At 52.1% G+C, this 13,136-nt stretch overlaps 3 protein-coding genes across 3 annotated transcripts; 2 read left to right on the top strand and 1 right to left on the bottom strand.

The window, feature by feature from the left end:
* Nucleotides 1-5,292: 5,292 nt before the first annotated feature.
* Nucleotides 5,293-7,861, top strand: Triagg1_7226 (transcriptional regulator family: Fungal Specific TF; the record flags this gene model as incomplete). Its single annotated transcript, XM_062901938.1, has 4 exons — nt 5,293-5,881; nt 5,942-6,578; nt 6,774-7,422; nt 7,517-7,861. 4 exons carry the CDS (start codon nt 5,293-5,295, stop codon nt 7,859-7,861), a joined length of 2,220 nt encoding a protein of 739 aa, XP_062753802.1.
* A 576-nt stretch (nt 7,862-8,437) lies between these two features.
* Nucleotides 8,438-9,405, bottom strand: Triagg1_7225 (uncharacterized protein; the record flags this gene model as incomplete). The annotated part of the gene is made up of 3 exons (XM_062901937.1): nt 8,438-8,611; nt 8,680-9,258; nt 9,319-9,405. 3 exons carry the CDS (start codon nt 9,403-9,405, stop codon nt 8,438-8,440), a joined length of 840 nt encoding a protein of 279 aa, XP_062753801.1.
* Nucleotides 9,406-10,104: 699 nt separating this feature from the next.
* Triagg1_7224 (uncharacterized protein) lies at nt 10,105-13,055 on the top strand (the record flags this gene model as incomplete). The annotated part of the gene is made up of 3 exons (XM_062901936.1): nt 10,105-10,501; nt 10,620-12,580; nt 12,642-13,055. 3 exons carry the CDS (start codon nt 10,105-10,107, stop codon nt 13,053-13,055), a joined length of 2,772 nt encoding a protein of 923 aa, XP_062753800.1.
* Between the last annotated feature and the right edge of the window lie 81 nt (nt 13,056-13,136).

Raw genomic sequence — 13,136 nt, 5'->3', positions numbered from 1 at the left:
AGTCGAGGCGGTAGAGGACAAGACGGACAGCGAGGGGTGTTTGCATAGCCAGCGGCGGCCCTCACTGGCGAGCCAGGACACGGCGTAACATGTGCTCGCGCTCTTTTGGCCAGATCCACAGAGCAACAATGGCCCATTCTGACGCGTGGTGACATGAAAATCTCTCTCATCCGCTCCCGACACAGCGGCGAGGTTCTACAGAGATTTAGGCCACGACAGCAGATCTGGTCGGGCCCCGGTCCCCTGCCGTTGCATGTGTTGCCGCGCACAAAAGATGGAGCGAGGGAGCTTATGGCCATGGCAGGGAACAACGGCCCTGCGGAAGCAGCCGTCTCAGACATGTTCGAGGTCAGTGTGGATGGATATAGTATTGGAGAAAGGGGGAGTAAGAGCCTTACGTGATTGCTTGAGCTCTAGCCTCGTTCTCTCCACGGAGCTAGGAGCGCCTAGACTGTTTCGTGGCTCCTATATTGAACCGCTGCTGCGGACAGGTGTCCACCCAACGATGGCTCCGCAGATATGATAACGACCTTGTGTGCGAGAAAATGTGTCCATGTCTGTTGGCTTATAGCTGGCTCGTGATGCTCCACGCTCGCCGAGTACTGGTACATATCGTATCATGTCTGTGGCGCCGGAGATGACGCAGGAAGCCGCAACGAGACATGGCGCATCCTGTCCATCCATCACGACGATAATGAGCTACAAAACAGTCGTACTTGTAGTGCTGCCGCTGCCGCCGGTCTCATTTACGAGGGAAGAGCGGTAAACGGGTCATGCCATGATGATTGTGAGTCAAGAGACTCTAGGTAGCACGTGGCGACAAGTTTGTGTACCACAGAGACATAATTCGACCAACCTAAGCGGCGGCGGATCAACCACACGGTGCATGATCTAGAGTCATGTAGTTCCGTACAAGTAAGCCAGATAATAATAGTTAGATTTGCAGTCCAGTAGATGGCCACGAGTGGATCATATGGCTGGAGTTGCCAAAGACAACGCCAAAATGGGCGCTGGTGATAGCTAGGTAAGTGAGGTTTGTTCAAGATGCTGTTCGTGTACCCTCCTTAAACCATGATATAGGGGTGTTGGGCACTCCGTACAATGTACAGAGCTGTACCTAGACATGCTGAGTACATGTACTCGTGAGAAGACATCGAGACGCCTGGTATGTGTCGTGTCTCTGCCCACCCATCCGTCGTGTCTTGTCCTGTCCGTCTCGCTCCCGGGCTCCCGAGTCTCCACTCAGCTTCAACACGTTACGGAGCAGCCGCTCCCGCAACCCGCGAGGCCACGGTCAGTGGCTTTCTTAGGTAATATTCAAGATCCACCGACAACACGGTCGAATGTCTGAGCGGTAATTGTCGTCGGGCCTGGGGGGGCTGGCGCGGACAAACATTTGCACCATCAAACGACACCCGAAGTCGCTGAACCTGGCTGTGCGACGAGGCTTGCTGCTATGGCGCCTTTCGCTGCATCACCGTCGGCATCGAAAAAAGGCTTGGCAGCGCTTGTTGGGACCGGTGAGAAGCTTAGCTGAGGACTAGGGGAAGCCTGCCGCATTAGGGTGGTTTTTAGAGGTTTGGCAAATGCAAGCCATGGCATGGCGAGCATGGCGAGACCCGGCCAGGAACGGGCAGATCTCCTCGTTCCCTGAGCAAGCCACCGGAAACTCGGCCCTGCTACCACCAGCATTGGGATCAGTATTATTGACTGTGGTCTCTCGGATGGCGCAGCCCTGCGGTCGAATACACCAAATGGTCCAAATCACGTCTCCAACATTGCGTGGTGCTGTGGTGCTGTGATATTGCCATGTTGGAATTCTATACGGGTCCATAGACGAATGCTCAGAAATGGTATCAATCAATCACATCCCATCGTCTGCTGTATCTGCATACCTAGTACCAGTTTTCTTACCAAAGGGGATCAGCGACGGTCATCTTCTTTTGCTCTACCTTGTACGGAGCATCTCACTCACCTCTCTCTTCCACCCTTACCCTAACCACCACCCCTTCTTACTTGTTCAATCAATCTTCCCTGTGGCTTTTCTCTCGCGACTCAGAAGAACTTTCATGATGATTCATGTGCGTGCGTTTTTAATATGGGCGCGACAACCCGGTCCAGTCGCCTGCTTCATGAAGCAAACTGCTCCCCAGACAATAGAGAACTGCAAACTGCTCCTCCTAGGGCTGCGTTCAGAATAAACGAATTGGTATCGGACAATGGGCGCCTATCCACGACGGCGCCGTCAGCCCCGGAGCAGTATCCCATGCTTGTTCACACGCTGGCCTGTGCCCGCAATACAATCAACACCATGGAGGAGCAGCTGCAGTCGGCTGCGCACGGGTAAAGTTGACATCGCATAAGAACAAGTTTCGGTGTCTAACATGCATACTTAGCCACCTGGGCTAATGCCGGGGCTCATCACCGGCGGGAGTTGCAAAGCCAGCAGGAGAGCCGTTCTATTCATCTGCCATGAGAAGCGACAAGGTACGCTGTCCCATGCGTTATATAGAATAGTTCTTCTAATTCGTTCCTGGGCTGAGAAACATGAAAAAGTTATTGCATTCCCTATTTCTGTCCTGCAGGTCTGGGTGACCAATACTGTTGGTGATACCACCCACCTGAGCAGATAAAGCAAGGAGATAAAGGAGGGGGGAAGAAGAAAAGAGCAACCACCCCAGCCTCTTGAGAACTTATACCTCTACTTATTCGGTACTTCGTTTTCCTTTCTCTGCTTCGACCGGGCCTCTGCGCGTGAAGCCAGTCTCCAAGCCAGGCGCGACGTGAATAGCTGATTTCGGCCCATCAGCCCGTCCGTCTCCTTGGAACCTGTATCGACCAACAGCACGGTTCCATCCGCTCAGCTTGGCGTCTTTGACATCCCGGTACCCCAGCGCACTCGTGTTCTCCTTGCGATCATCACCTCTTCCCCCTTCCCCCTCCCCCTCTGCGCTTCTGCCTTTCTGCAGACTCCCGCGGCGAGACAGAGACAGAGGGCTGCACCTGGTCGCCGGTCCGGCCCCGATCTGGGATATTGATTGGTCTCTCCCGGCGAGGTCTCGATCGGAAGGAAAGGTACTTTTTCTGGAATCTGCCGACAGTCTGAAGCACCCAGGTACTACTCTAGGTACAACCTGGCCTCTCTTGTGTCTGCGCATCATGTTATCCGTCTGGCTCCGGCTGCTCTAATACAGAACAAGTCAGTGTTTGCGTCTACCGGTGCCACTGCCTGCCGACTCAGCGGTAAGTCAAGTATAATGTATCAATACCTACCTTACATACGCTCTGCCGGATGAATCTCGAGATTGTCGATTGTCAGCTAACAGTCTCTGCTAGCAGCGGCTCACCACCTTGAGGTGTACAAGAGGTATTAAGGTAGGGCCTCCATTGGGGTAAAGTGACTGACTCGCCTGTACTTGTCAGGTTCAACGTTTCTGCCTGATCTCCTACCATTTAGTACTACTAAGGTAGGTAGCATTGGCACTTCTCGTCTTGTTACCCTCTACCTCCTACTACCCAGTAGGTAGCTCCTACTGCTGGATACATCTGGTATGTTTTGTTGTTGATGTTGAAGGTTATCCCTTGTAGTGCAGAGTACCTCTGGGTTGGTATCCTCGGCTGTGTTCCCCGCGTGTCCGATACCTTCAACCCTAACTCGAGGCATCAAGAGCTACCCCAAGGCCAGGTAACAGGTGGTGGTTGGCTCCAGGAAAGGAAATCCGGGTAGGTTGGCGGGGAGTGCCTGCCCTGGCTTGAGCGACCGCCAGCATTCCATTTTCTCGTCTTTTTTTTGCTCCACCCCTCCCCCCTTCTCCGCCACACCCTCAACACCTTGTCACAGATCTCGAGATGCCTTAGTGCTACTAGGTAGTACTCATGCTCTTCCAGGTATTTGTTTCGAAGCAACTTGAACAAGAGGAAAACAAAAAAATACTACCTGTTACGACTTGCATGTGCGCTTGCTCTCCTTCCTCCTTCTCCTTCTCTCCGTTTCTGATCTCCTTCCTTGCTTCTCTCATCTCTTCCTTTCTGCCTTCCGCCCCTTCAATTTTCTCTTATACGTACTATTTTCTACACAATCTTCTGCTTCTTCTTCTCCTTCACGGCTCTCGTTTCCCCGTACTTTATTGCTTTGCTTTGCTTTGCTACCGGCATCGTCCGCCATCGCAGGCCTTTGGTCGGCCCTGATCTTCGTACAGCTCGACACTTCATCCTTGTTCTGCTGCGCCCTCAAGTTACACCGGCCATGTTCCACTTGCTGCTATCCTTCTCCTCTTGTCCAGCCGCTACTTGATGCTTTCGTCCTTTCGGCCAGTCGTGCTAATACCATCCTCTTCCCCCTTAGTGGCTGAGCACAGCAGCAGGTGGTATCATCTTTCTTCTCTTCCGCCGCACCGCCTGCGGGTTTCGAGGCCGCCGTCCTCCCAGTCCCGTCCCCTCACATGCTGATACTCTCTTCTTGCTCACGGCAAACCTTCTCACCGCGTGCCCCAGGGTGATATATGCTTCTGCCCATATATATATACTGTTTGGGGCGGTTTATCTCGCTTCGGCACTGTTGAAACGGTTTCATTAACCGGCGTCTGGCATCTCATTGCACGAAAAGACGGCACGAAATCTGAACGACTGTTGCTGTGTAGTATCCAACTCTCCCTCGAAGCAAAGTATTGCATCATGGAGGAACAATCTGTTACAACGGCAAAGGCTACCTTAACAGAGCCCCAGGGAAGCTCCTCCCAGAAGAATGACGGAGGGAAGGACGACGCGAATCGTAAAAAGACGAGCACAAGAAAGCGAACCAAGACTGGTTGTCTCAGTGAGTAGCGCTTGAACATTATGGTTTTGAATCTTCTCCTTCTCCTCCGTCGCATTCTACTTCTCCTTTCCCTTCTGCCCCCGCCTCCTTTTCATTCCCTCCAAATCTGACAAAAGCTCTTGTCTGTAGCCTGTCGTAGGAGACGAATCAAATGCGACGAAGGCAGACCAATTTGCCACAACTGTATCAAATCGAGACGTGACTGTGAAGGATATAGCCAAAGAGTTATATTTAAGGAACCTCTTGGCTCGTTTTCGTCTCCTTTCAACCAAGCAATCTTCTCTGGTCCTTCAAACATTGTTGATGAATCTTTACCTGCGCACCGACAGTCTTCAAGAGGACTCTTTCCGGCTATCGCGCCGAGGCCGCCGAATTTTGACCAACATCAGCATGGCTTACCATTTCAACCCACCACCGCTCCATTTCAGCAGCAATTCCATCGAGGACCAGTGTTGCAAGACCCTGCCGCTTACAGTATGGGCTCTGGCCAGTTTTTGCAACCTTCCTACAATCCGCAGTTCCCCAATCCCTTGCTTGCGGCAGAAGCTATCGGAGGACCTGGTTACTTTACTAGGCCTCCTCCCGAAGCTCAGTTCTTCTCTCTCCAAGATGGCAGCTCTGCTGGGGATATGCTTGGCCATTTCGGCAATCTAAGTGGCAACCATCCTCTCAATGTTCATTCGGGGACAACCATGACACAACCCTTGAGTAACCATTGGGAGTTCGATATGTTGGATGATGAGGCCTCTTTGCCTGATTCTGACGATGATTTGCCAGACGTGAGAGGCAACTTGCCACCGATAAAAAACTTGGTCCCTGAGCGTTGGACTGTAAGTCCCGTCGATGTCAGCGTCTTTTCGGCCTTCGCCCAAAGCGACGATGTTCAAGCACACATGGAGACCCCTTATTCCTCTGAATTCTGGGCTAGTGGCCTTAACACGATCTTCATGCATTTCATCAATGTAACTGGGCCCGGGATCTCAATCTTCGAAGGAGACATTTCTTCTCCTTTAGATAGATCCAGAAGCAAAGCAACAGCTGGATCTGGAAAGAGCCTATGGAGCTGTAAGTTGAACCCCCTGTGTATCAAAAGCATGACGATACGCCTTCTGACATCTTAAGTAGATGCAATTCCCTCGCTGGCGCTTCAACATCTCGGCCTATTTCATGCGATGCTCGCATTGGCAAGCCTCCAACTCGCAAAGCTTCGAGACAGCCCTCCCACAGCAGCCTTGAGGCATTATCACCGTGCCATACGCCGCATAGCGAAAAGCGTGAAGTCGCCCTCCAAGAGGACGCAGCCGGCAACTCTTGCTGCCACTCTCTTGCTCAGCTACTTCGAGGTCTGGTCATCTGATCACACCAAGTGGTGCAATCACTTGTTTGGCGCTAGGATTCTATTCCGCGAGATGTCTTTAGGAGAGATGACTCGATCATGTTTCCCGGCGAAACGCATGCGACAACGCCAGGAAGCCAGAGGATATCAACTAGGACACATAGGCTCCTATATATATGGCACTCATTGCCACCCAGCATCATCACAGAGCGCACAACAGTCTCTCGACTATGATTTCTTGAATGTCATCACAGGACTTACTTTGTCTCCAGAAGCCTATGGTGACGGAGAGGGGCAGCTTCCGGACGTGAAATACTCTTCTGTAACCGACAAGGAAATTGAAAAATACGATATCATATGCGATCTATTCTGGTGGTACTGCAAAATGGATGTCTATCAGAGCATCTTGGGAGGAACGAAGTTATTGTATGTCCCCCATCTCATGACTGGCTAAAAATGTATGCTAAGCAGGAAAAAGCATGGAATATGACAATTGGACACAAATTCCTCCGAGGGCCCCTTTTTCAACATATACATCCGCGTATGTTCCAAACCCGCTCCCCCCCCCCTCTTTTACCCTGGCCGTTCAAGTAGTGGCACTTGAAGCTGATACTATGTTAGATATGGCACGTATGACCATTTGGTTTTGTTGCTTGGCCGCCTTTCAGACTTTGTGTCAAAAGATTTATCCCGGAAACAGAAGGCTATAGAAGCTAAGGGGGAGAATGCTGGAACTGGATCCCCCCCAATGTTCCCAGGCATGTTCCCGACGTTTGGGAAAGTGCAGGCCCCCATGGGATTTAGTCCTCCACGGGATGGCACGCCGCACAGTGATTCTCAGGATGACGTTGACCCGGAAGCCACTTACGAAGCTGCGTTGCAAGAATGGAATGCCATTTACAGTTCCTTTGAGGTATTCAAGAGCCGCCTTGGGCCCGAATTCCAGCCCCTCGGCGATGAACCTGACGGTCCAAGAAGGACAAAAACGCCTTTTGGGGACCCGATATACTTTCGAACGTACTCTATCGCTGGCATCTGGATGAATTATTATATGGGATTCATTCACCTTTATCGAAGCCATCCCTCAATGCCGCCAGTTGCAATGAGGGCAGCGGGGCTGATGGCTAAGAAGACGGCGGGTTTTGCTCTCAAGATCGGACAGATTGCTTCTGGGCTTGCTGCCGACTGCTCAGAGTACGCGGTGATCAATACATATCTCGGTGCTGCCCTCATTGAGAGTTCTTTCTGCGTCTTCGTAGCAGGTGTACAGGTTCGTGCAACACCCCTTCCAACCCCTTCCCCCCCAAAGCCCCTTCGTCTGAACACAAACACACCTATAACGAAAGATGTTAACGTTTCTTTAGTATAATGAAACCAGGCAGAGAGAATGGGTCATCCAGAGAATGCATGATATCGCGCGCCTGACTGGATGGCAATCTGCGATGCAGATTGCTTGTGGCTGTGAATCGGCATGGATAAAATCTAGCACGATGGGAGGGCCGGAATATACACGACCAACAATCATCAACAATGTCCCGTCTACAATATGGAAGAACCCTCGCCGCATTGATAAGAAAATCGACGAATCTGAATCGGGCGAAGAACGGCGGTTAGTACTGGCCAAGGCTGAAAGAACACATTACGCAATCGGGATACTAGCAATCGAAACAGAACTCGCGAGACTCGAACTTCGAGACGATTTAAACTAACGAGCGATATAGAATGCGTCATGTCTTAGAATGGCAGGCGCAAAATAGAGATCGGAATAGAGCGCAGAGGAAGGAAAAGAAGACAAAGACGAACAAAGAAACGGGTAAGAATGAGAAGGAGGGGGAGAGGGAAATCAGAAATAAGGCTCAAGTATTGATTAGCAGACAAATGAGCTCACATTCACAGTGGATTTTGGTAGATGCCATGGTATCTATGGTAGTTTTTTGTGTGAAGGATTTGTGCAGCGTTATGAGACGGATAATAAGATACTGGAGGGGGCAAAGGACAAGGAATATTAAAAGAGTAGAAGGGTGGTGGCATGGGGATCTAATAACGACGAAATCAAATGCAACAGCCACAATATTATCTGATTTCTGTTATTGAAATATCTGGTGTTCTAGCATGTATCTTGCCTACCTAAGGTAGTACGTGGTAGTGGAATTGATGCAGTTAGCGGACTGGCCAAGTGACCTTGCGCGCATACTCTCTCATCTGGTCACTTGCATGAAAGAAGAAGGGAAGGATTGCAAGTAATGCAGTTATTTTTCTATTCTCGTTAGGCGTATCGTGGTTGATTAGTTTGATGGTAGGCGATCGACGACTGCCGCCATCTCCTCGTCCGTGTATATTCTAAAGCCCTTGTCTTTGGTGACGCTGGCCAGCTGCACATTTTTGGAGTCAAGCTTCTCCTCCATTACTTGCTTCAGAGTCTTGAGAACCAGTGTCTCTGCATCGGCGATTGTTAAGGACTACCAATCTTGTCAGCGTGTGCTGCTTACTCATACGGGGGAATATCAAAGGAGGAAGCAAAGCTGACCTTGTGATATTCGTTTTGCAGCTCTGCTTGTGCTCCTTCTGAGCCAGATCCAATAGCCTTGGCGTCGAATCGATAGAAAGTGCCACTGGGTTCTGCGTGAAACAGCTGGGGACCGTTCTCGTCAAAGCCAGCGATGAGGAGCGCGACACCAAAGGGCCGGCTCATGATGGTCTCTTCTCCGTCAGCGCCCTCTCCGAAGCGCAGGGCAAGGTCGCAAATGGCCTGGGTGCAGCTCTCCACGCTGAGGGACTCGTTGTAGTTGAAGGCGTGGCTCTGGCACTCGACGCGGGCGTGCTCAATCATGGACCTGGCGTCGGCTTGGAGGCCGGACATGGCGCATCCGATGTGGCGGTCAATCTCGACAATCTTTTCGACGGAGGAGGTTTCGAGGAGGGAAGATGTGACTCGCTTTTCGACGCCGAGGATGACGCCCTCGGATGTTGCAATGCCGATGGCGGTCGACCCGAGCTTGATAGCCTCGAGCGAGTATTCCACTTGGAAGAGACGACCTTCGGGGGAGAAGGTGTTGATTCCCCGGTCTGCGGGCAAGACGAAGTTAGCACGAGTTTCCTTGTCTGCCTATTTGCACATGCATATATGCCCGAAGCGTCTGTGGCCGTCTTGTGCTTGTCTCGTCACGGAACAGAAGAGAACGGGAGAGAGCTTAGGAGGGGAGGGGACAGGAGGGGGAAGCTGCTTGCCGTATTCAGATCTTGCCATAAACATCTTGACTGATTGTGCGGTTGGATTGGCCTAGAGATGCCCAGTGGAATGCCGTGGTAGAACGAGAGAGTGGTGGTGAGGATGCGAGCAAGGCTGAAGGAAGGATGAAGCTGCGAAGGTTGCTGCTATACTTGCTATCAGGCAAACACTGGGCCTACGCATCCAGCTTCCCTGCTCCAAGGTCCGCAGTACGTACCTTGGACTGTAGTGGGGGAGGCAGAACCACGGGCGCACCGCCACATCTGGCGCCACAGGCAGGCTGGGAGCAGTACAAGTACTACCTAGTACCTTAGTAGTAGGTTAGTAGGTAGATTAGTAACCTTAAGGTAGCTGTGCTGCCGGAAGCGTGGTTGATCCGGCCAACGGAATGGCAACCGCGACGCGCCTGACGGCCGTGTTTCACCCCACCATGCACTCGTTGAATCAATAGAGCAGGTACACCGTATTAGCTGGTAGAGCTTGCCTTGTGACTTGCGCATGCAGGCCATTAAGAACCACACAACAACTTTATACCCAGCACCGGCAAAAGTTCGTTACCATCACCACAGCCCTCACAGCGGAAGAAAAAAAAAAGAAGAAGCAACGGAACAAAGCGAAAAGGCAATCTCCATGATAATACGAGGGTGACGGGCGTTTCTCTCAGGCCGGCGCAAAGCGAAGGGCTCACCACCTTTTCTACAGCTTCGGATGTAGCTCGCCAGCATGTCGTCTGGCGTAAGAACGAGGGCATCAAGCCGCGCCAACGCCTTTGCTGACGACCGCTCCCGGATTTCTGGAGCCAATGGAAGGTCCCGGAGTGGCACGGCGGATGCGAAGAATGCAGAGCCCCAATTGGGAGGCAACGAATCACATAAGCGGTCCTCGCCAGGCCATGCGAGGGAGCGGTTGGGCAAGGAGAGACGCTTCGAGGAGCGCAAAGGCATAGAGCGGAGCTTCGAAGCTCATGTGGAGCGAGTCACGTCGCGGACAGCCAGTCCGGCCAAGCAAGAGCAGCAACGGCGCGCGCAGCAGCAGGCAGAGATGAGGCCGGCCGAGATGCGCAGGCAAAAGTCGTCGACCGAGCTGCGGCCTAGGGAGATCCGGGCAGAGACGCCCCCAGGTACGGTATCCTCTCTCTCTTTTTTTCTCCTTCCCCGGACATATATCGCTCTCCTTGCTTGCACATGGACTGGTCCATGTTTCTTATCGAGAGCTGACATATAATCGTCATGACACAGTCGTCTGGAACCCGGAAGCGTCGTTGCTGCCACATACCTCTGCCGCATTGGCCTCGCGAATCTCGATTCCTCCGATTGCTTTTGCGATTCCGTTTGCACCACAGCCGAAACCCCTACATGAGCTGACATTGGAGGCTCAAGAGGCCGCCATTGTCGAGGACTTGTTATATGTTTTCATGGGGTATGAAGGGCAGTATATTCGATATGCTCGAGGGTATAGCCCCAACGAAGAACGAGACCGACTGTCTGGGCCGCCCTTTCGGATCTTGCCCGGGCTTGATCCCAGCTTACACGACCTGACCAAATCCATGTTGAAGATGGCGACCTATTATTCGGCTTTGGAAGCCTTTGTCGACGTGCAGAGCCGTGAGGAGTTTGGTGCCGTGAACCATGCGCTGTGTGCGTCGGTGAGAAAATGCTTGCAGGACTACCTGGTTATGATTGCCCAGCTTGAGACGCAGTTTCTGACGAGTGAGACGTTTACCGTCCACATTCTCAACATTCACACCCTACCTACGTGTCAGATGCTGTCTCATCTTTATGCAATGGCGCAGGAGCTCTTGAAGAAGAACGCGCTGTTGGACGACGAAAGTGATGAGGAGGACGATGATGAAGTAGACGATTATGACAAAGTCCTCGAGAGGCTTGCTGAGGGGGGAGACCTTGTTCCTGGAAGTTCCAAAGCCCTGAAAGTCTGCAAGGGCGGCAGTGTTTTGGGCTTGTTGGCCTCAAGGCTTGAATCAATGGGAGGTGACCCGGCTGCCCGATCTCTGTTAACATCATTGCTGCGGGATGCCAGTCGACCGTATATGAAGATGCTGAATGAATGGTTGCACCACGGCAGTATCCACGATCCTCATTCTGAGTTTATGATTCGAGAACAGAAGAGCATTGGGCGAGAGAGGCTCGAGAGGGACTATATCGACGAGTACTGGGAGAGAAGGTACACTATTCGGGACCAAGACGTTCCACCCCAGCTGGAAGGCGTCAAAGAGAAAGTGCTGCTGGCCGGCAAGTATCTCAACGTCGTTCGCGAATGTGGTGGAGTAGACGTAAGCAAAATCGTGACGGAACTACCAACCTCGTTCGACGATAAGCGATTCATCGAGAACGTCAACAATGCCTATGCCCACGCCAACGAGTCTCTCATGCAGCTTCTTCTTACGACGCATGAACTGCCGTTGAGGCTACGTTCGCTCAAGCACTACTTCTTCCTGGATCCTTCAGACTCGTTTTCATACTTCCTCGAGCTTGGCTCCTCCGAATTGAGAAAACCTGCCAAGAGTGTCAACACAAGCAAGCTGCAGTCCCTACTGGATCTCGTCTTGCGCCAACCTGGAACTGTGGCCTCGCTAGACCCCTTCAAAGAAGACGTCAAGGTGGAGATGAACGAGATCACCCTTATCAATAACCTCCAGCGGGTTGTGAACATCACGGGGATAGAGTCCGGCCAAGTGATGCAGCCCGTTACGAACCAGCAACCCATTGAACCAGATAAGAACGCAACGGGCTTTACGTCGCTGCAGCTGGATTATTCGGTTCCATTTCCCGTCTCTCTGGTGATAAGTCGCAAGACAGTCTGGCGTTATCAAGCGCTCTTCCGTTTTCTGCTTCACTTACGCTACCTAGAATCTCAACTGTCTTCGACTTGGCAATCACATACCAGAGCCGTGACCTGGTCTCACAAGGGCCCGAACCCGGAGCTTGAGGCCTTGAAGCGGCGAACCTGGACATTGCGGGGGAGGATGCTCGTTTACATCCAGCAGGTGCTGTATTTCTGCACAGCAGAGGTGATTGAGCCAAACTGGACAAAGTTCATGTCGCGGCTGAAAGCTAAGGACGAGATGTCGGACAAGAAATCCGGCTTCAACCGGACGGTGGACGAGTTGATGCAGGACCACGTAGACTTTTTGGATACGTGCCTCAAGGAATGCATGCTTACAAACAGCAAGCTACTAAAGGTATCCTGACAACCCGCCCTCTCACTTCTTGATCCATTCTAACTCTGCCCTCCTCCTCTAGGTCAACTCAAAACTCATGCAAGCGTGCGCCATCTTCTCCCAGTACACTAATTTTGTTACTCGCGAGATTGAAAAGATCGACCCGGACCTCTCCAGCGGCACCAAACCCGACACCATGACCAGCGATCAATGGCAGCGCTTCCAGTCCACCAAGGTCCCTTCCTCCCGCTCGACGTCAGCACAGAACGATGCCTCGACCGTGGAAGACGCCGAGGTGCGCATGAATCACTTGTCGGACATTGTCCGCAAGTGGGAGAGCAACTTCGGCCGCCACATGAAGATCCTTTCCGACTCACTGAACCACTACGCTGCGACTGAGACCGTGGTGCTGCTGAGTCTTTGCGCCAGGCTGAGCTCTGTGAACCAAGGCACTGAGTGGGCTGCCATTGGGGCTGAGGAGGATGATCAGCCATAGATAGAAGGATATTCTTCGGGGGGGGGGGGGGGGGGGGGGTTTTTTTTTCCCCATTACTTCACGAAATCTTTAATTAAATGT

Source organism: Trichoderma aggressivum (assembly GCF_033847375.1).
Source record: "Trichoderma aggressivum f. europaeum strain CBS 100526 chromosome Unknown scaffold_031, whole genome shotgun sequence".
Taxonomy (NCBI): domain Eukaryota; kingdom Fungi; phylum Ascomycota; class Sordariomycetes; order Hypocreales; family Hypocreaceae; genus Trichoderma; species Trichoderma aggressivum.
The sequence above is the reverse complement of the archived record's forward strand: the minus strand, read 5'-3'. Positions and strand labels throughout refer to the sequence as shown.